The sequence below is a fragment of the Syngnathus floridae genome, chromosome 12, assembly GCF_059516105.1.
Source record: "Syngnathus floridae isolate MCC-2025c chromosome 12, RoL_Sflo_1.0, whole genome shotgun sequence".
Classification (NCBI taxonomy): Eukaryota; Metazoa; Chordata; class Actinopteri; order Syngnathiformes; family Syngnathidae; genus Syngnathus; species Syngnathus floridae.
In genome coordinates, this window is record NC_142424.1 from 251,583 (window position 1) to 271,955 (window position 20,373).

Genomic DNA, 20,373 nt, shown 5'->3' on the forward strand with positions numbered 1-20,373 from the left:
ACAGTTGCGTGAAGGAACACAAGTCATTTATTTGGTGTTGGCCAGGCAGGGACAGGCATTTCACAATAAAACAAGCGGAGAGGACAGCAATCCCTCGCAAAGTGGCTTCCAGGACACTGCCCCTTTTTTCTTCCCTGATGTCACTTCTTCTGCACGGGAGGGAGGAAATGAGAGGAGAGGAGGGGAGGGGAGGGGAGGGGAGGGGAGGCAGGCCATCATCAACAAGCAAAGGACAGACCATCGGATGGACGGACGGCGGCAGGCAAATCCTCACTTCACTTCACTCATCTGCGGTAGCGGCCCCGCTCTTTGTCCCGCTCTCGCTCCCTGGGTCGCTCTCGCCTCGGCGGTGCTCGCTCGCGCTGCCGCTCGCGTTCCCGCCGGCTGCTCACCACCGCCTGCGTCCGCCGCAGGAAGTCGTCCACGCGCATGTCGTAGTCGTGCTGGCCGACCGACAAGCCCACGCCGGTCAGTTCCCGCTCCCGGCCGCCTTCACCACAACGGAGACTCACCGGACTGGACGCGAAGGCGCGATGCGGCGGCGCTGCCGCCGCCGCCGCTCGCTGTTTGTCTCGGAAGCGAGGGGGCGGGGCCTCGTGCGGCGGCACGGGGTGATGATGATGATGGTGGTGGTGATAGGCCTGGTGCAGGGGCGGCGGGGCGTGGTTGTGCTGGTAGTAAGGAGGGTGGTGGGGGGCGGGCGGCTCCACGCCGGGGTACGCCGCCTGTCGGCGGCGCAAGCGGGTCAGTCCCGAGGCAGGCGGCCGGCGCTGAGAAGCAAAGACTCCGCTCCGCGGCTTACCAGGGTCTGCCAAGGAGGCGGCGGTCCCACGTTGTGCTGATAGTCTCTCATGTAGTCGTAAGACTGGCGGGAAACAGAAGCCCCGTTAGCCGGCGCCGACGCTAGCGGCCGGCCGTGACATTTGCCACTCACCCCGTTGAGGAAAATGTCCCGCCTCACGTTGGAGAAGCGCCTGCAAAAAGAACAACAGCGTGCGTGAGCGAGCGAGCGAGCGAGCTTTGCACGGCCCGGCTTTGGCTTTGGCCGCTTCTCGGGCGGGGCTGGCTCTCTCTCACCTGTCCACGGGCTGCTCACGCAGGTCCGGGATGAAGCCTGCGAAGGAAAGCAAAGGAGATTGCTCCGTGAGCCCGGCAACGGACCAGGCGGGGCGGGGCGAGGCGGGGCGGGGCGAGCCGGCGCCGCGTCCCAACGACACGCAAAAGACAACATTTGAGGCTTCTTGGCCCGGCCTCTCATTCCACAACCTGATCGCTGGTCGAAGTCCGGACACTCGGCCCGAGGTCGCTTCCTGCCGTGGAGGTCGTACTCTTGGAGACGACGCCTACGTGGACAAGTTGACACGTAAGACGCACGCATGCTCGCTGCTACGGCGAGGACGAGAGTACGCGTCTTTTGCAAAGAACGCGTGCTCCACCTTCAAAGCACTTTGACAAGCCCGGCGGCCGGCTACAAAAAACCGTCTCGGTTTGGAACGCCGGGTCCTAAAGTCCACGTCTTTGTCTCGCTGTTGGCTTTGGGTTGGTCTTCCGCCTTCCCGGTCCAGGTCTCTACCGGGGTGGTCTCCTCAGTTTATCCTAGTCTACCCTCGGTCGTTCTTTCTGGTCCACTTAGTCGGTCGGAATGAAAGTCAATGAAAGGGATATTTCGTACTGTCGGCCGGTCGGTCGGTCGGTCAGCCGCGATTAAAGTCTTACTGAGGCTCAAGTCAAATTTGGTTGCTTTGCGAGCCTTCCTGGAGTCTTCCGGGATGGTTGCGCTCTCGCTCAAGTCTGCGTAAGGAGTTGACAACGTGTCGACAATGGCGTGCACGGTAGCGCTTCCGAATCTTTGCGAGAATAACAACAACAGAAAGTGTCATGGTGGACTTGCAAAAGAAAATCAAAGGCCAGGCAGGGGTCAACATACCGCTTGAGGTGTAAAAGTGGACTTGGGAGTCTACAAAGTTTCTTTCTTTCCACATCTGCGTCCACCACGATAACGGCTTGTTCAAACAAAGCCTCTTACTTTGAACGGGGGGGGGGGGCTGCAGTCCTGTCAGTCCCCAAAGACAAGCCCAAACCCCCCCAGACTCTCTTTAGTCCATCAAATACACACTTTAGAGTTCGGCAGAGAGCAACACACCCGCGCACGCACGCACGCACGCACACAGACACACACCGCGACAAAACGTCCTCGTTCGGTGCGTGCCAGCGCGTCAAAGACGTTTTCAAGTGTTCTCTCTCCCTCAGTGGGAGGATGCGGGGTCGTTTGATCAGGTCCATGGGTTACCAGAATTGGACAAATTGTCCTCCCCCTGCCCCGCCCTTTCATGAGATAGTCCAGTGACGCCCCCCCCCCCATCAAATGAGCAAGGCCTTGAAAAAGAAAAAGGCAAAAAAAGAGTCCAAGTGGAGATGGCAGTCCCTCTCCCTCTCTTTCTCTCTCTCTCTCTCTCTCTCTCTCTCTTTTTTCCCCTCCCCTCGCCCCCTCCTGCTTCCTTCCATCAGTCCAGCCAATGCTTTTATTCTCAACAGTCCATCTAGATTTGGCTAGCTTCAACTGGCTACCAGTGAACCTCCTGCAAAGAGACAAAGTCAAACAAACATATGAAACCATTTGGACTCCCACTGAGCAAAACTCCACAGCGAGCCGAGCCGAGCCAGGCCGAGCCGGGCGGAGCAACGGCTGCCGGGCCCGACGAGCCCATCGGTCGCCGTCTCCGAGGTCCGGCAGCAGAAGAACAACGGCAAGTGGGAGGCGGGGCTCGGCGGTTGGCTAACCTTCCCGGCTCGCGCAGCGGCGGGCGGCCGCGGGGTCGCGTTTCCGGAGGGGTCTCACGCTTGTGGCGAACGCGCCGGGCCACCTGGTGGATGTCCACGCTTTCGTCCAACGGGAACAGCGCGCACAGCTGGGCGCCCACGTCCGGCTGGATTTCCTGGCAAAGGCGTGGCGGTGGCTGAGCGTGACCGCTCTCTTTCAGCAGGGAAGGGAAGGCCCGGCCCTTCCCTTCCCTTCCCTTCCCTTCCAGAGGGTACAAACACGCAACTCTTACTTGTCCGTCACGTCCGATCTTGACGGGCTTGTGCTCGTTCCAGGGATTAGAAAGGTGAGCCGTCTTTGTGAAGGGGAGCTCCCGCCTGCCCACAGGGAGGGAGGGAGGGAGGGAGGGAGGGAGGGAGGGTTAGGGCAGACAAAACGTGCGGCGGGCGGGCGGGGTGAGTGAGGGAGGGAGCAGCTGGCCCGGGCCGGGCCGGGCCGGGGCAGGTCACCTGCACAGCCAGTCGATCTTGAAGACGCCACCCAGCATCTTGGCGTTCATGCCGGCCGGAAGCACCCAGTGGATGGGCGAGCCGCCGTGAAGAGACTCGGAAGCCAAGCGGGCAAAACCTGCAAACGCGTGGCAGGCTGTCAAGGCGCTGTCGCGGCTGGCGCCATCCGCCCGCGCGACTCGTCCTCCGCCTCACCTTGGAACTTTCCGCTCTCCCGTACGGAGAACACCAGGATGACGCTGCGGGCCGAGCGGAAAGCCGCGTTCAGCTTCTTCTCGTTGACGGGCAGCGTGGACCACACGCCCTGAAGCGGACGAGGCGCAGGTCAGCGAAGCCACGAGGAGCAAATGCAAGCAAGGAGAGGACAGGAAGAAAAGGACTCCAGCTCATTCATTCAAAAGGGAAATGAAAAGACAAAGAGCTCAAGAGGCAGGCAGCCGTCTGCGGCCGCTTTTCCAAATTGTCGTGGACGAGGGCTGGCTGGCTGGCTGGCTGGCGCAACTGCGCTTTGAAAAGAAAAGAAAAGAAAAGAAAAGAAAAGAAAAGAAAAGAAAAGAAAAGAAGCAAAGCGTACTTTGGCTTTGGCCAGCGAGACGTTCTCGTGGTTGTTGCTCTTGATGACGAAGAAGCGCGAGTCGCGCAGGATGTAGCGAAGGTTGCTGGTGGGATCTGTGAGACAAGGGGAATTCAGCGCGCTCAGCCAAAAAAGGAAGCCAGCGCAGCAGCCGGCCCAGCCCCATCGGCCCACTTACTAACGGCGCGCACCGACGACGAAAGCTTCTCCCGCTTCTTCTCGGAACCTGTTAGCACGAGGACAGGAGGCGCTCACAAACGGGAAGCCATGGCGGCGGCGGCGGCGGCGGCCGTCCCCACCTGACGCGTCCGAGGCCGAGCGTGCCGACTCGCCGTCGGAGAAAGTGACGGAGGAGGCCGAGCGGGAATCTCCCGCCTCGCTGCGCGTGTCGTAGTCGTTGCCCTCGGCGCGCCGCTCGTACTCCTCCTCGTCCTCGCCTTCCTCTTCCTTCCCGCCTTCCTCCTCATCTTCCTCCTCCCCCTCCTCCTCCTCGCCGTTGTCGTCCCCCTCGTCCTCCTCGTCCTCCTCGCCCTCCTCTTCTTCCACCTCCTCCTCTTCTTGCTCTTCGTCGTGCGAGGCGACGGCGGCGGCGGCCGGGGAGGAGCCTCCGGAGAGCTGCTCCGACGCGTACTCCGGCGCCGCGTCCTCCTCCGATTGGTTGTCCTCCGGATGGTGGGAGGGGCTGCTGGAGCGCTTCTGCGTGCGCCACAGAAACAAATACAGACAGATATGTGACACTTTTGGACTCAATGTGTTTTCTGGCGCCGTTAACAGTCTGTCCGACAGTGGCGGTGAGGTCACGCCCTGCAAGCTATTAGCACCTGCTTGGCGCCGTCCCTGGGCGAGCGTCTGCATCTGGCTCTCTCGCCTCCGCGGCTGCGCCCGGCGTCTCTCATCCCTCGGCGGCTCTTTCGCTCGTCGTAGTCGCCGCGGTAGCCGCTGACGTGGCGTCTGTGAGGACTGCTCGCCGACCTCTTGGAGGACGAGGAGGAGAGGGGCGCGCCCGAGCCTCGCTTGTTGGCCGAAGACGACCTGGAGGGGGCGTGGCCGGAGGAGCCCCGTAGCCGCTTGCGGTCGTGGCACTCTGAATGCTCGCTCTTCCGCTTCGTTCCTAGCGCACACGTGCCAAAAGGAACGTGGATGGATGGATGGATGGATGGATGGATGGATGGATGGATGGGATGAGATGAGGGGAAAAAAACACGTGCGCGCAGCACAGGCGCTACCTTTCTTATCGGTGATGTGTCGCTCCGTCTGAGGGTTGTACAGCTCGTCGTCCTGATCCGGCGCTTCCGTCAAAATGTCCTCTAGAACGGTGAGTTCGCCATCTATCAGGTGACAGAATCAACTTAGGCAACGGGCGCTCAAATTCACACCGAACCCAAACCAGGTTGAACTCGGCATCGGGCCGCTCAGCACTTCGAGTCATGTCAATCGATGTGACCATTAGATCCTCCCTCAGGCACGAGACGGCAGCTATCTTTTTTTGATTTTTGGACCATTCTGACTTTTGATTTGCATCTTATCAACATCAACAACAAGGTTGGTCGGTGTGCAGGTAAGTGACATGATCATTGTTTTCCTTGAAATGAAAGCCGGTGCAGTTGAGGAGACTAAAGGGAGGCTAGATCGGCTGCCGAGTGAGCGATAAGAGATCAATAAGGTGAGGAGCGAGAGCGGCCGGTGACACAAAAGACTCACTCCGCACAACAAAGACAAGCTAACGGGCCAAACAAGCAAGCAAGCAAGGAAGCAAGCAAGCTAACAAGCTAGCCCAACTACCTTTGTCCTCGCGGCGGTCGGCCGCCATCTTTGCGCCGACGCGAGCTCGCTACTTGTGCTCGATGGCGACGTGTTCGGTTATCGTCGAAGATGAGCGAAAACGTGAACGAGTCGCAAATTCGAGCGAAACGATGGGAGCGAGAACATGGGAAGATGGCTGTCCGGACCGGAAGTTCTCCTTGTCTGCTCGGTGACAGCTTCCGCTAAATTTGTGGCGTCACCAAACACTCTACGCCTACGGCATGCTTACGCGTTACCGTGTACTGCTGTTGTTGTTTTCTTTTATTATTATTATTATTATTCGTATTATTACTATCGTTGTGTTGTTGTTGTTGTTGTTGTTGGATTGGTGTTATGTGCACTTTGTTAAAGCCACATCTGTTGTGAAATGCGCAATGCTGTCACAATAATGGGCCAGAAAACATAAGTGGTCAATATAAGAAAAAAAAAAAATATATATATATATATATATATATATATATATATATATATATATATATATATATTTATATTTAACCCCCAAACTGGAGGAGTGGCTGAAACAGATCCCAGGAAAAACATCTGACAACTCAGTCCAGAAAAGTGCAGTACGAGGAACAGCAAAGATACTGCGTAGAACCCTCAAGCTCCCAGGCCTCTGGTAGAGGACCCGAGCTTGAAGGGAAAAAGAGACCACCCACGGGGGGTGAGGAGTAATTTTATATATATATATATATATATATATATATATATATATATATATATATATATATATATATATATATATATATATTTATATATAATTGACTTGCATGATAATGTCTTGAGAAAAAGGAAACTAAAATCCTAATTTCTAATTTTGTCAACGTTTGTGAGTGGGGCAAGCCCCTTGTTGGAGTGATTTGAAGTCGTCGAACAACAAGCAACTGAAGTCAAGAAACGAAAATTCTTCTTTTGGGTCGTTTTCATTTAATTCCCAACCCGGACCAGTAAGTGGCGCTCATACGCCGGAAAGCAAAAGGCTGAAGAGGAGAGGAAGCGGCCAGCGGCCACAAACGTGACGACACAGCGGAGCTCTGGTCCACGTCAGCGAGCGTCGCCGCCGCGGATCGTCTCGTTTGTGCTGGTCCACCACACCAGTTGGTCCGCTCGCTCACTCGTTCCGATGGCAGACGAGGGCACGCGCAAGACGGTGTCTCAGATTCCTCTGCTTAAAACGCAGGCGGGCCCGCGAGAGCGCGCCCTTTGGCCGCAGCGCCTCAAGGAGGAGTACCAAGCCCTCATCCGCTTCGTGGAGAACAACAAGGCCGCCGACAACGACTGGTTCCGCCTCGAGTCCAACGCGGACGGGACGCGCTGGACCGGCACGTGCTGGTTCGTACACGAGCTGCTGCGCTACGAGTTCCGCCTGGAATTCGACATCCCGGTGACGTACCCGGACACGGCGCCGGAAGTGGCACTGCCGGACTTGGACGGCAAGACGGCCAAGATGTACCGCGGCGGCAAGATCTGCCTGACCGATCACTTCGCGCCGCTGTGGGCCCGTAACGCGCCTCGTTTCGGCCTGGCCCACCTCATGGCGCTCGGGCTCGGCCCGTGGCTCGCCGTCGAGGTCCCGGACCTGATCGCCAAGGGGCTGGTGATCCACGCGGAGCAGCAGAAGGCGTCGTAGTGACGCCACGCGCACGCGTGAGAACGTTCTGTGTCACGTCGCGCACGTCAAGCGCTGCCCTGCAAACTTGTGCTCTGTGAAAAGCTATGTCAGTAAAGCATGGGGGGGGGGGAGGAGAATGACTTAAAACGATGAGGAAATAAAATATCCAATCATTTTCAAGAAGAAATGAACTTGTTTTTCCCCTCACACATTGCACATTGCGCTGCCTCTTTCGGCGTCTCTGCAGAGGTTCAAGAACATGTGTAATATGCTAATTGTTAGCCCATGTTATTATGGCGGGACCATTTCGAGCCAGATGGAGGCTCACTTGGATCTGAAGGCAACACTGTCTTAAACCGTACAGATTGTTCAATTTAAGTGCTTTCTTTCCCCCCAAAACAGAAACCGGTCTACATTCAAAGTATGTGAAACCGGTCTACATTCAAAGTATGGGAACAGCAACTCAAGTCCACACTGATGGCTTGAAAACAGATGATTTTATTGCATAAAGAAGCAGAACTAGGAAAAGAAGCAACCGAGTTACTCTGACATCCAAAGTTTAAAGGTTCTGTCGTAGGAGCACGTGGCGATGAGTTTGCCGTCGGGAGAAACGTCCACACCCATCACCTGACCGAAACCCCAAAAAATGTGGCGTCATCACTCATCTCAGTTTTTTGGTTTTGCTAAGATAGTAAGGGAGTGCTGAATCCGAGACGTGCTCGTGGCTACTTTGGGATTGGACAGAGAAGAGCAAAGGTCTACCTTGCCCTCATGGCCGGCGAGCGTCTTCAGCGGCATCCAGCCGGGGTGACTCCAAACCTTCGCCACGTTGTCGTACGCGCACGTCAACAGGAATTGGCCGTCCGTGGCTGCACGCACCCATACATGCACGCAGGCAGGCAGGCACGCACGCACGCACAGGTTGAGAAAAGGCAATCCAATAGTCAAGTGGCTTCATGGTAGCGAGATTGAGCAGAAACGGAGAGGCGGCACTTACGCTGGAATCGGACACCCGACAAAAGGTTATGGTGGGCGGGGATTGTGTAGAGACACTTCCTGTTCCTCAGCTCCCAAACCTTGCAGGTGTTGTCTCCGCTTCCTGTGGCCAGGTGGTAGCTGAGGGAGAGGGGGGGAGGTCACTTGTTTGGCATTCTGACAGGAGAAACAAAACAAGGTTGCTGTGGTCTGATTGGCTGACCCGTTGGGGGAAAAGTGCACGCTGTAGATCTCCTTGAGGTGTCCTTCCAGGAAGACCACGCAGCGTCCTGTGCGGAGGTCCCACACTCTGCCAAAGGCATCCAGGCCCCTGCCGCGGAAGACGAGGCCCGTTCAGACGTGTGCCGTCGCCTCGTCCCAAAGACGGCGTTGGGCGCGCTGGCTCCGAGCGCTTGCCTCCGTCCAACGTGGTGGTGGCGGCGGCGAGGCTAGCGGCGCTTACCCGGTAGCCGCCAGCGAACCGTCGGGATGGAAATGAAGGTCGTGAACGCCTTTGCTGTGGCCTTCCTGGTGCAGGATCTCCTCCTGCACCTCCATGTCCCAAAGACGCCACGAGTGATCGTAGCTGCACAGCGCCGAGAGAGAGAGCGAGAGAGAGAGAGAGCGAGCGAGAGAGAGCGCACCATCATAAAACGAGCAGACGGTGAACGCAGTCACCATGATCGTTTGGCCTTTCTGTAACTTGACCGAAAGCTTGATTAGAAGAAAAACAAACAACAAACACATTTTGTCCCATTCGTCGGTCGGTCAGTGGCACGTTTGTGTGCCGCTTTTGAGCAATTTACCACGTGGATCCCAAGAACCTTCCGGACGGATGCCAACACACGCGGGCAACCCGCTCGCCGTGGTCGTCGATGCTCACCACCGGCTCGTCGCTACGACCGGCGCACAGGAAAGGCTGCCGTTAGCTTTGACGTTTTTTTTCTCCTCGACTCCGCCCCTTCTCGTTTACCTGAGCAGGTTCCACAGCTTCACGGAGCCGTCCGCCGCGCACGAGGCCAAACTGACGTCCGATGGGTCGAGAGACACGCCGGCCTGCGGGCGGAAGACCACCGCGCCCACGTTGGTGTTGTGACCTGCTGACAGAAAGGGGCGGAGTCTTGAACAAGAAGCCACAAAGCGCGCGCGAGCGAGCGACGGCGTTCCCCACCGGCCCACCTCGCAGCGTGCGAATCAGGTTGCAGTCGGGGACAGACCACAGCTTGCACAAGCCGCTCCTGTCGGGCAAGTGTCACGTTAGCGTAGCATTAGCTGCTTTGCCGCCAGCTTCTGCGCGCGGCGAGTATATCACCAGGAGGCGGTGGCCAGCATTTTGGAGTCGGGACTGAAGTGGCAGAAGCTGATTGGCCGATCGTCGCCGATCTGACTGCAGAAGTTGTTCAAGTTCTGAGGAGGAGCGACACGTCAAGAACAAGCGCCCGGCCGCCTGCCTGCCTGCCCGCCCGCCCGCCCGCCCGCTGATGGCAATCGGCGCTCACTCTCAGGCTCTTGTTCAGCTCCTGCTGGCGGATGGTTTTGGTTGCCTCGCAAATTTCCTTTTGGCCCCGTGCCACCTCCAGACGTTTCATCGACCTGCCGGCCGGCACACGCGCTTCTCATATTTGCACGTCAACTTTGACCGAGTCGTTGGCCACTCACCTGGGCAGAGAGTAACGAGCCAACCAGAGGCGGGCGTCCTTGAGAGAAGCCGGGCCTTCGTGGTACCACGTCTGATGGCACTGTCGAGAAGGCAAAACAAAAACACGGGCGCTTTGCCTCTTCATACACACGGACGTGTGCGCGCACGTGCCGACTGCTAACCTCCGCCTGGGAGCGCTTGGCTCGCTCTTCGTCTCTTCTGGACTTCTTCAGCGCATCTGGACCCACCACGGACAAAATGCCACGCAGCCTGAACGGTGGACAAGACAGCGGTCAAAGTAGAGGGATGAGACAGGGGACGGAAGCGAAAGCGCACAGTTGAGGGACACGGCTAACCTCTCCCGCCGATCCGCCGGCCCCTCCCCGAACAAGGTGATGGGCTCTCCGAGCGCTCGCAGCCCCGCCTTGACCTCGGTGTCGTCGGTGGATACGGTGATCTGCCGCGCTCGCCGCCTTCTCTCAAATTCGGCCAGCGCTTCCTGTTGCCTCTCGTTGACGTGCTCCTCCAGCTCCAGCGTCTCGGCTGCGAAGCAAAGGGGGACGCGGGTCAGGCAGCGGGACGCGGGTCGGGCAGCGGGCGCCGTGCAGCGGGCGCGCCGTGCAGCGGGCGCGCCGTGCAGCGGGCGCGCCGTGCAGCGGGCGCGCCGTGCAGCGGGCGAGCCGTGCAGCGGGCGCCGTGCAGCACGCACGGCGCCGTGCAGCGGGCGTCTTCAAACGGCGTCACCCACAAGACGAGATGTTGATGTTTCCCGCTTCAATTCCTGCCTTGACGCCATCGGATCCCGTCGTCAAAGCGCCGGCGAGCTCCGCGTTCAGACGCTCACGCTCTTTTTCTTCCAGGCTTCCGTAGAACACGCGACCTTTCTTCGGGGCAGGGGCCAAGTCCTCGTCGTCTGACATCTCGGAGGAATGCTTCACATCAGAATAATGGATTACTGTCATGCACGCAAAGCTGTGCCAACGGCTAACAGTTTACAATCACAGAATGAGTGAGCGGCCACAACAGGAAGCATTTTCACATGTCAAGAAGGAACGTGACATGATAAGACATTAAGGAATACTAAAAGTATGACCAGAATACACAAGCTACGTACCACAAACAAGTCTCGTGAAACCGAGGATTCACTGGTGCATAAACGTTTTAGAGAAACAATGACAAGAAGAATACATTTTCACCAGCATTTGAAAACGATGACAACAATGAAGAGCGAGCCTATCAAACAAACGTGCCCCGCTACTGTTCGCGGCCAGCGTTAGCATTAGCCACTTCGAGCATCAAAGTAGCGCTGAACTTTCACATGACAACATCGGACCTTCCTTTGAGTTTCTAGCCGCTAGAGTAATGGAAGCCAATCGCGACCATATCTATTTAAAAGTCAGGAAACTCACATTTGTACAAAAGCGATGAGGCGCGATTTGGATGGGAGATGGCCCGGATGTAAAAGAATACGTCACATCCTTTTGAGTTCAGAGGTTACACTCGATGAGCTGGGCTGTGTCACAGGAAGCGGAAGAAGAAGAAGAAGAAGAAGAAGAAGAAGAAGAACAAGAAGAAGAAGAAGAACAAGAACAAGAACAAGAACAAGAACAAGAACAAGAACAAGAAGACAAAGACGAAGAAGAAGAAGAAGAAGAAGAAGAAGCGCTCCCTGTTGGCGCTGCGACATCAACAAAGAACGACAACATTTCAAACCGCAAACCCGTAACAACAAAACCCTCCAAAACTCATTTCGGCGAGGACACAACGCAACTTGGAATCAATTGGCAGGTACATTTTTGCGTACTTGTTGCGTCAAAGGCGGAAGAAATCACCACCAGCAGCACCAGCAAACCCTTTTCGCATTCACGCCAAACGTTGGGAAATGCGTCAGTCAGCATGGGCAAAGTGCTAGTGTCAACCACTTGCCAAGCTCTTCAACTCTTTGGACTTCTTTGGGTTACTCAAGTAATGGCGTACTTAAAGAAGTGACCTATAAATTGCAGCAAACACCCCCGATTCCCATGTTTGGCTGACAAGCATCGAATACATACTTACTTACTTACTTACTTACTTACTTACTTACTTACTTACTTACAAACACACACATCAGCTGTCAAGCAAGAGTAAGATGCACAGATATAACGTAAGACAGAAACTTATTAAGCCTTCTAAACACTTTGATCATGACTTCCATTGTAAACTTGGGCTGAAATGCATGATTTATTGTTGATGATGACTTGACTTTGAATCTACTGTGCATACACAGCACGTCAAGCAAGGTAAACATACGTTTGCACATTTTGAATGATTGAAGATAACCATTGGGATTGAGTCAAGCTCGTGGGTGTTGATTTGTACTGTCATTTTCACCAGCTTACGAAAAGATGTTGAGGAGAAAACCAACTCGTCTGGAGCTTAAGATCGATGACACGGACGAGTTTGAGAGCATCAAGAAAGGGCTCGAGGTCATTCTTCCATTTCCCATCCATCCGACTCACTCTCGTTGGGCAAAGACAAAGAGCAGATTTGGATTCCCTGCTTGTTGCGTTCCTTTCCTGCAGGCACGGAAACGTCAACGAGAAGAGGTGGAGTCGGGAGCTGGAGTGGGCGGGGACTCTGTGGGCAGCAGTGACATCATTGGGGGAGAAACCCCGCCCACCTGTACCGCTGCGTCGAGGGCGGAGCTTATCAACGAGCGAATTGGCTACAAACCGCACCCCAAAGCCACCACCCTGCCCACCCTCTTTGGAAGTTTACAATTTTCATAAATTCACTGGATTTATGCGGAAACGTGTCGCAATTAGTCGACATCAGTAAGGCCTGAATTTGACGTAGTTCGGTTTTTGAAGCCGTTCTTTTTCGGGAGCCGCTTCCGTAATTGAACGACAAGCACTGTGATCAACGCGCAAATGTTTGATTTTCATCCCAATTGCAGCAATTGCTTTATAAAAGCTTTCATTAGTCAGTGGGACGAGCAACGCGACTAGTATGGAGAGAAAGGCGGCAGCACGGGTAAAAAAAAGATCCTCTCAAGACTCATCACATCAATAAATAACATGCTTGCTGATTGTCTTTTCAAAGTTTTTTAAGATTTGCTGAGAAACAAAAAGAATAAATACAAATAAAAAGTAAAGCATGAATGTACACATATATATATATATATATATACTGTATATAAAGAGATTAGTGTGGTTGCTATGGTTACAGGGTTAGAAATGAAATCAATTAGTTTCATGTGAAAATAACACATTGATTTTATTTTGTTGTAATTATTGATGAAAGCGCGCACGTTTCCTCTTTTATTCCCGTTTGCTGACGGGAGTCACGGCAGCTGGCTGGCGCTAACGCCATTTGGTAGCAGTGCCGCGCGCGACGCGCAAAGATGTCCACGTCGAACATTTTTAGTGTTCAAATGCCACACGCGCAAAAAAAAAAAAGACCACCAGCACCAAATAAGGAGGCCCCATCATTTCTTCTTGATGGCGGCCAGGTCTCGCTGCAGTTCGGCGAACTTGGGTCGTTCTTCCGGGCTGTACTGCCAACAGCGCTGCATCACCTTGTACACGTCGTCTGGGCACCGCTGAGGACACGCCATCCGGTAACCTAGCGACTGCAGCGTCAGCGGGCGGGCGTATTGGAGCGGGAGACAATGCTCACCTTTCTCCACCTGCTCACGGGCCTGCTGATTGGTCATCCCCGGGTAAGGGCACACCCCCAGACTGAAGGTTTCCCACAGCAGGATGCCGTAACTCCACACGTCGCTTTCGGAGGTGTAACGACCTGCGGGTCAAAGGGCCGCCCTTCACTCGCCACTCGCATTGCCTGTCATCAAGCTAGGAAGTCGGTTTGGAAAAGTAAAAAAAAAAGGCCCAATGGCTTTGCTCAACGTTTTTAACCAAAGGTTCTTCCGCTCGCGATCGGGGCTCGTCAACCTTCCATGAAGATGCCAAGGGTCGGAAGCCGGTGGGGATTAGCCACCCAGCCGGCCGGCCGGCCGGCCAGCCAGCCAGCCGGCCGGCCAGCCAGCCAGCCAGCCGGCCGGCCAGCCAGCCAGCCGGCCAGCCAGCCAGCCAGCCAGCCAGCCAGCCGGCCAGCCAGCCAGCCAGCCGGCCGGCCGGCCAGCCAGCCAGCCAGCCAGCCAGCCAGCCAGCCAGCCAGCCAGCCAGCCAGCCAGCCAGCCGCCTTTCCAGTGCTCACCACTAACGCTGAGAATGAACGCTTCCTCACCGTAGTTGAGCGCCTCCGGCGCGGTCCACTTAATGGGAATCTGCTTGAGTCCGGACGACGAGTAAACGCCGTCGTCTTCCTGGCGACTCATCCCAAAATCGCTGATCTTCAGCAAAGTGCCTTCGCCCACCAGGCAGTTCCTGGCCGCCAGGTCCCTGGCAGGGCGCAGGCACAGCACAGCACAGCACAGCGTGAGCGAGTGCCAGCAGGGGGCGTGGTCATTGCTGCCACTCACCTGTGGATGCAGTTCTTACTCTCCAAGTAGGCCATGCCCGCCGCCGCGTCCACGGCCAAGCGCAGCAGCTGCTTGGTCTTCAGCTCGTCCTTTTTCTTCCTGAGGAAGGACAGGAAGTCGCCGCCTGACGAGGCGGCCGAGAGCCGGGCTCACAAAAGACGGAGAGGCACGGAGGGACGGAGGGAGGGATGGCGCGCCTACCTACCTGGAACCAGCTCCATCACGATGTAGATGGGCTGTCTCTGAGTGCACACGCCGATCAGCTTGACGATGTTGGGGTGGTCGTACTGTTTCAGGATCCTGAACACAGGAGGGAGGGAGGGAGGGAGGGAGGGAGGGAGGGAGGGAGGGAGGGAGGGAGGGAGGGAGGGAGGGAGGGAGGGAGGGAGGGAGGGAGGGAGGCATCAAACGGAAGCTGGCCGTGGAAAGGCCCGCCGCCGCCGCCGCCGCCGCCGCCGTCAAGCTGGATGCGGGGGGCCCACCTGGCCTCTGACAGGAAGCGGATCTTGAGTTCCGGAGGCAAGTCTTCTTTGCAGGTTTTGACAGCCACCGGCGTTTTATCTCGCAGCAACGTCCCCTTGAACACCTCGCCGAAGTTGCCCTGCAGGAAGATCAAGACGGGTTCATCTCCGGCCCGAGCTCACTGGCGCTGGCCCACCCGCCATTGCAACTTGCATCAATGTGATGAAACCAAGGCGGTGGCTGTTGATTTTTCAGTTTATTACGCTTTTGCATATCTGTTCTTCATCCATGTCGCGCTCACCTTGCCCAACAGCTCGCCCAGCGCCACGTCCTCGTGGTTGAGGATCCACTTTTTGTCCTGCGCAGGTCAGAGAGAATACACACACAGGTGACACACCTGGGCGACATCATCAAGTCGCTTGCGGGCGGGCAGGTACCTTGACCACGGGGTTGAGGAGCACCACGCCGGACTTTTTGGTGATGAGCTGCTTGGTGGAAAAGTGGTGCTCGATGAGCTGCGGGATAGTGGCGAAGCCCGTCCCCTCGAAGCGGTACTGACTCTAGGCAACGAGAAAGACGGCCAGCGTCAAAGCGGGGTTAGGGCGAGCGCGCATCGGTTCCGGCGGCGGGCGCGCACACACACACACACACACACACACACGCGCACACACACACACGTACGTCGGCAAACTGGATGATGAAGTGTCGCCGCTGGTCGTCCGAGAAAACGGACAGGACGTACTCTCCCGGTTTTCCGTGGCTCTCCCTCACCAGGAAGTCACCCTGCTGCCGAAGCAGCTCTTGGGCCTCTGTGCGTGGGATGGCGCCGTGGTACCACTCCTGCTCCGCCAGGGGGCGCTCCGACGACGGGACGACGTCGAAGAAATGCTGACAAAAGGGAACGCGGAAAAGCAGATGAAAATTTGGCCACTTGGCAAAAAAAAAAAAAAAAAAAAAAAACTCAAACTCATGGAAAACGGCCCTTTTATGAAGACTCGTATGGATCGAAAAATGGGGGAGGGTCCATGATCCATTTGGACACGGAAGACTGCGTGATTGTTGGCCAAGTGTGGGATTTTGGGACGTGGACGGCAACGTTTTGGAGGGGGTCTCACCGAGGACGAGGAGGCCAACATGGCTTTTGGCGAGCGGATCATTCCGGCCAGCGAGTGACGCAGGGTGTCCAAGCGAGAGCTCTTCTCCTTGCCTCTATCCTGGAAGGAGCAAAGACAAAGCAAGGCATGATGCAAAGCGGGCTCTCTCGCTCGCTCTCTCATCAGGTAAAAGCGCCCTTACGGCCGAGCCCAGCGAGCGGCTGTCGTCCTCGTAGGGCGGAGCCGGCGGCGGAGGAGGAGGCGGCGGCGGCGGGGCGTCCGCCATCGTGGCGTCCAGCAAGGCCTTCTGGGAGGAGAGGCGGGCTTCAGAGCTGCGCAGCGATTGGACGCTTTGGCGCAGCTCCAGGAGGGATAGCTTCTGACTGAGGAGGAGCACGCAGCTGAGGACAGACACACACACACACACACGTAGATCAGACAGACAGACACACACACACACACACACAGACAGACAAACAAACAAACAAGCATGCCGCAGACACTGACTCGGACTTCCTGTCCGCGTTCTGCTGGCCGCTGCTGATCTTGGCGTCCAGGTCGTCCGCCAGGGCCTCTTTGGTCCTCAGATTCTGCTGAGTCAGCGCCAACTCCTCCGTGGCAGACGACAACCTGTGCACGAGGCAACGCGCATATTAGGAATGATTTGGGGGCACTGAAACCGCTGAAGACCGAAGCAACAGGAAGGATCCGGCCGCTCACATGGCCCGAAGACCGTCGGCCGTCAGCGTGTTCCAGAGGATCTCGTCGGCCGACAGGTGGTCCGCCTCGTCCAGCAGCGACGCGTCGAACTCCACGCTGGCCTCGGGGCTTTCGGGAGACCTGCGCGCACAGGTAGGCAGGCAGGCAGGCAGGCAGGCAGGCAGGCAGGCAGGCAGGCAGGCCCGCGCAGAGGTCAGCGGCGCTGCTGTCGGGAAGCCCAAAAGGCGAATCCACCCGCCCGGGCTACCTGTATGCCTCGATGAAGTGCTGGTACTCGGCCAGCGGGTCGATCTGCTGCACCGCCGCAGAAATCTCACGATGGACTTTGACTACCTCGTCAGTCAGCAGACTGCTGATCTCGCAGTACTCTTCCAGAATGTTCTTCCTGCACACACGTTTGGCACGGGTGGTAAGCACCCGGCCGGCCGGCCGACCGACTGACCGAGCGAGCGAGCGAGCGAGCACTTCCCCCAAACGTTCCCGCCTTTGATGGGCCACACGCTTTGCGGGCGTTACTCACAGCGCCAGCGTCATGTCCTCCTGCATCCTTTGGAGGGCGTCGAGGAGCGCGGGCGCCGCGCGGCGGCGATGTTCTTCCTGCGCAGCGCGCGCCCCGCACACGGCCACCACGTACTGGTTGTGCAGGTTGTGGAGCTTGGCCGTGGCTTTGTCGTAGCGCTCGTGAGCGCGCTCCGCCTCGCGGCCTGCCCAAAGAAATCTGAAGAGACCTTTCGGGGCGGCCGAGTCAACTTTTCGGCCGGCACCAGGGCAAACCTTTGGTGAGAGCTTCCCGATACTTGTCCTTGGCGCTGTTGGCGTCGCGGCTCAGCTGGCGATACGTGGACTTGAGCTTGTCCAGGTCGCTCCTGGTCACCTGGCAGAGAGTGACGTTGCTTTTTTTTTTTCTTTCTTTCTTTTCCTCAATTGCTTTGGCACAGCGGCTTCATTCGCTTTGACGACAAGTTTTGTACGATTCGGAGCGTTTGTTGAGCGCAAGATTTCAAAGCCTAAACAGGGAAGGTCGCTCGGTGTAGTGGACGAGAGGAAAGCGCTATTTTGAAATGCAGCAAAAACGACGACGGAAAAGGGCAATTTTGAAATCCCGCAAAAATCGAGACGTGAAATGGGAAGCCCCAAAGCTCGTGAGCGACAAAAAGATTTGCGGCAGACCTTGTGCTTGTGGCTCTCCAGCTGCTGATGAAGACTCTGGTAGCTCTTCTTCACCTGCTGCTTGTCTCTGATGAGCGTGGCGAGGCGGTGCAGCGGACCCGAGTTCAGATCGTCGGCGTGGCCCCGCATGACCCGACCCAGCGCCTCCGTCTGACGCACCACCTGCGACCACGACTGACACGAGACGGGCGCGGCGGTGACCGACGGGCGGCGTCGGCGGTGACCGACGGGCGGCGTCCGCCTCGCCGCTCACCTTGCTGACGGTGCTGACGTAGTCGGCCGCTTCCTGTTTCTCCACCTGCTGCGTCAAGCTGAGCAGCAGGGCGGCGTACTCCTTGTCGCTCTTCACGCGCAGGGTCATGAAACGCTTGACCGTCTCCAGCAGCTGAAGACATAGACGATCGGCGTCAGCTCGCGCGAGTGACGTTGCCTTCCAGGCGGCGCAAATGATCCGTTCGTTAGCAACTCAACTATTTTCGGCGTGACCGATCGTCTCCAAACTCGCGACGGCGATTCCGACATTCGGCGCCACAAAAGAAAAGTCGGTCGGTCAATGAATTTGAGAATTTGCAATGGATAAAAGACTTTGCGTACTGCACCGGCAAAGAGCGGACGAGACCAATTTGTTTCAGACATTGGCTTTCTCTTATGGTGTCACTCATTAATGGGGGGGAAAAAAAAAAAAAAATCAGCCAAGAGAATCAGTCAGGCCCTGGGTCAAATTGTCTGAATACTCTCAATTTGAGAGCACACAACTCAAATCCTTGAGACATTCCCATGCCAGTTTGCAGGTACATTTTGCTCAGACTTCTTTTGCAATTATTGTCCGCGGCGGCCCGAATTCCTGCTTGCAAGAAGGAGGAGGAGGAGGAGGAGGAGGAGGAGAAAGGTAAAAGGCCTACATACCTTTAATTCCCAATCCTGCAGTTTGAGTAATCCCTCATGGGAATTCCTTAGATCCCGACCGAAGCCCATCATGTGTCAGGCGGCGTAACGGCAAAGTCGACGGGGGAAAGTTTGCATGATCCACTGAGGAGAGACCCCCAAAATAAAAGAAAGGGGAGAAAGAGAAAGGGGGGGGGGGGGACAACAACGCTGACTTAACCTTCTGGGCGTTTGTTTTTTCATTTCACGCAACTTTCATTCTTCCAATATGTCAACGTGAGATTAACGTGTTAAGTGCGAAATACTCCGTCGCGGTCAGACGAATGTTAAAAGCGAGCAACAGCAAAGTAAAGCGCATCACAACAATGGCTGCTCGCCCCTGGACCAACTCCCAAGCTACTGCTGCGTCTACAGCAGCAGGAGCCGGAGCCCGAGCCGGAGCCGGAGCCCGAGCCGGAGCCCGAGCCGGAGCCCGAGCCGGAGCCCGAGCCCGAGCCGGAGCCCCAGCCCGAGCCCCAGCCCGAGCCCCAGCCCCAGCCCGAGCCCCAGCCCCAGCCCGAGCCCCAGCCCCAGCCCCAGCCCGAGCCCCACCGAAGCGCCGGCTGCTGGCAAACTTAAGGAGAAGTGCGTGCGGAAGGAGTGAGTCGAGTCCCCGGGTGGGACCAACCGCGCGCGTCTTGTGGCTCTCCTGCCTGCGGCGCCAACGCACCCGGAAAGCGGCAATTGGGTTAGGGCGACACACTCGGTGTCCGGTCACCGCGGTCCTCTGCGGTCCCCGTCCGCGCTCATCTCGCCCTTTGAGCAGCTTTTCTCCTCCGTTTTCCACTTTCTCCCGATGCCGTCCTCCCCGGAGCTAAGAGCTAAGGCTAACAAGGAGGGGCTTCCGCCGGAAACGGAAACACGATCCCAAGACGCCATTTTGCTTTTTTCCCTTCCAAATCCACGAGTTGATGAGTTGTTGTTTTTTGTCAATCCTCCTAATCGATGCTCGTAGACGCAATCTATAGCCAACAACAGACACAAAACACATAGACAAAGCAACTGAAATACGATATACAAGACTGCCTCCACGCATACGTCACTGCAGACGTGGCAAAGTGATCATGTCTGAATATCACTTTTAATTCTAGTGTTCTGCTGCTGGAAGAAAAAAGACAAAGAAAAAAAAAGAAGAAAACCTGTCTCGGCATCACTGGAAATAAATGTGACTGAACATTCTAAAGTCGTGTCACTCAAGATGCTTCTGCTGATGTGTTTCTACAAAAGTCCCGTGCCGTCAAAATGTTGTTGTTTTGCCCACTGTTTTATGCGTAAGCCAAGGAACGATGAGCGAAATATCGGTGCAGGTTGCCGTAACAGAATCCAATTGAAAGCTTTCCTTCTCATTGGACAACAACAGACGAGGAAATTGCAAGGCGTCCGACTCAACGTTGAAGGCGTACGGCGTCCCCTCGGCCGTTGCTACGTGACCAGCGGACTCAGTCAAGCTCAAGCGGCGACCATGCGCCTGAGCAAAGCTCCAGCCGCTGCCGATGGCTTCAAATTTATTTGGGGAGAAACACGACAAAAGCGCTCGTGGGTGGGTGGGCGTGCAAAATTCAGCGGGCCTTGGAGTCGGCCCGCTGAATTTTGCCACGGCCATCTTGCCGCCTAACGGCGAGAGCAAAGCGGTTCCCAATTGAGGAGAACAGCCAGTCAATCAGAGCA

General features: G+C 56.5%; 5 protein-coding genes across 11 annotated transcripts; 2 read left to right on the plus strand and 3 right to left on the minus strand.

Moving 5' to 3' along the window:
• Positions 1–4: 4 nt before the first annotated feature.
• Positions 5–5,825, minus strand: ythdc1 (YTH N6-methyladenosine RNA binding protein C1). 4 transcript variants are annotated; one of them, XM_088392265.1, is made up of 17 exons: positions 5,627–5,824; positions 5,071–5,172; positions 4,666–4,955; positions 4,144–4,540; positions 4,023–4,070; positions 3,845–3,939; positions 3,466–3,574; positions 3,271–3,388; positions 3,054–3,138; positions 2,782–2,936; positions 1,267–1,343; positions 1,078–1,114; positions 935–974; positions 803–865; positions 513–725; positions 275–443; positions 5–149 (listed from the first exon to the last, which is right to left on the minus strand). In XM_088392265.1, exons 1-16 carry the CDS (start codon positions 5,652–5,654, stop codon positions 285–287), a joined length of 2,016 nt encoding a protein of 671 aa, XP_088248391.1. In that variant the 5' UTR covers positions 5,655–5,824; the 3' UTR covers positions 5–149; positions 275–284. The 4 variants fall into 4 exon arrangements, 2 of the variants coding, with proteins under 2 accessions (XP_088248391.1, XP_088248392.1); XR_015861780.1 differs by lacking the exons at positions 5–149; positions 275–443 and having other exon boundaries at positions 679–725; positions 1,078–1,343; positions 3,048–3,138; positions 5,627–5,825; XR_015861779.1 differs by lacking the exons at positions 5–149; positions 275–443; positions 513–725; ... (1 more) ...; positions 935–974; positions 1,078–1,114 and adding an exon at positions 1,928–2,579 and having other exon boundaries at positions 1,211–1,343; positions 3,048–3,138; positions 5,627–5,825.
• A 787-nt stretch (positions 5,826–6,612) lies between these two features.
• On the plus strand, positions 6,613–7,946 carry ufc1 (ubiquitin-fold modifier conjugating enzyme 1). Its single transcript, XM_088392768.1, has one exon. It carries the CDS (start codon positions 6,771–6,773, stop codon positions 7,275–7,277), a length of 507 nt encoding a protein of 168 aa, XP_088248894.1. The 5' UTR covers positions 6,613–6,770; the 3' UTR covers positions 7,278–7,946.
• On the minus strand, positions 7,742–11,448 carry prpf4 (pre-mRNA splicing tri-snRNP complex factor PRPF4). Of its 3 annotated transcripts, none has more exons than XM_088392746.1 (15): positions 11,283–11,448; positions 10,622–10,805; positions 10,230–10,416; positions 10,056–10,143; positions 9,894–9,973; positions 9,734–9,827; positions 9,547–9,641; positions 9,414–9,472; positions 9,208–9,331; positions 9,041–9,130; positions 8,698–8,820; positions 8,458–8,565; positions 8,257–8,375; positions 8,022–8,128; positions 7,742–7,886 (listed from the first exon to the last, which is right to left on the minus strand). In XM_088392746.1, exons 2-15 carry the CDS (start codon positions 10,791–10,793, stop codon positions 7,800–7,802), a joined length of 1,533 nt encoding a protein of 510 aa, XP_088248872.1. In that variant the 5' UTR covers positions 10,794–10,805; positions 11,283–11,448; the 3' UTR covers positions 7,742–7,799. The 3 variants fall into 3 exon arrangements, with proteins under 3 accessions (XP_088248872.1, XP_088248870.1, XP_088248871.1); XM_088392744.1 differs by having other exon boundaries at positions 9,208–9,334; XM_088392745.1 differs by lacking the exon at positions 11,283–11,448 and adding an exon at positions 10,988–11,200 and having other exon boundaries at positions 9,208–9,334.
• A 36-nt stretch (positions 11,449–11,484) lies between these two features.
• On the plus strand, positions 11,485–12,940 carry cdc26 (cell division cycle 26 homolog). Of its 2 annotated transcripts, none has more exons than XM_088392770.1 (3): positions 11,485–11,657; positions 12,247–12,338; positions 12,435–12,940. In XM_088392770.1, the coding sequence occupies exons 2-3, from the start codon at positions 12,258–12,260 to the stop codon at positions 12,639–12,641; spliced, it is 288 nt and encodes a 95-aa protein (XP_088248896.1). In that variant the 5' UTR covers positions 11,485–11,657; positions 12,247–12,257; the 3' UTR covers positions 12,642–12,940. The 2 variants fall into 2 exon arrangements, with proteins under 2 accessions (XP_088248896.1, XP_088248895.1); XM_088392769.1 differs by having other exon boundaries at positions 11,490–11,661.
• On the minus strand, positions 12,941–19,565 carry fer (fer (fps/fes related) tyrosine kinase). The gene is made up of 20 exons (XM_088392736.1): positions 19,376–19,565; positions 18,688–18,810; positions 18,035–18,166; positions 17,782–17,955; positions 17,386–17,485; positions 17,132–17,315; positions 16,859–16,996; positions 16,612–16,731; positions 16,399–16,521; positions 16,094–16,292; positions 15,913–16,011; positions 15,479–15,685; positions 15,235–15,357; positions 15,099–15,155; positions 14,818–14,936; positions 14,541–14,635; positions 14,336–14,459; positions 14,101–14,255; positions 13,531–13,653; positions 12,941–13,476 (listed from the first exon to the last, which is right to left on the minus strand). Exons 2-20 carry the CDS (start codon positions 18,757–18,759, stop codon positions 13,340–13,342), a joined length of 2,481 nt encoding a protein of 826 aa, XP_088248862.1. The 5' UTR covers positions 18,760–18,810; positions 19,376–19,565; the 3' UTR covers positions 12,941–13,339.
• Positions 19,566–20,373: the final 808 nt, after the last annotated feature.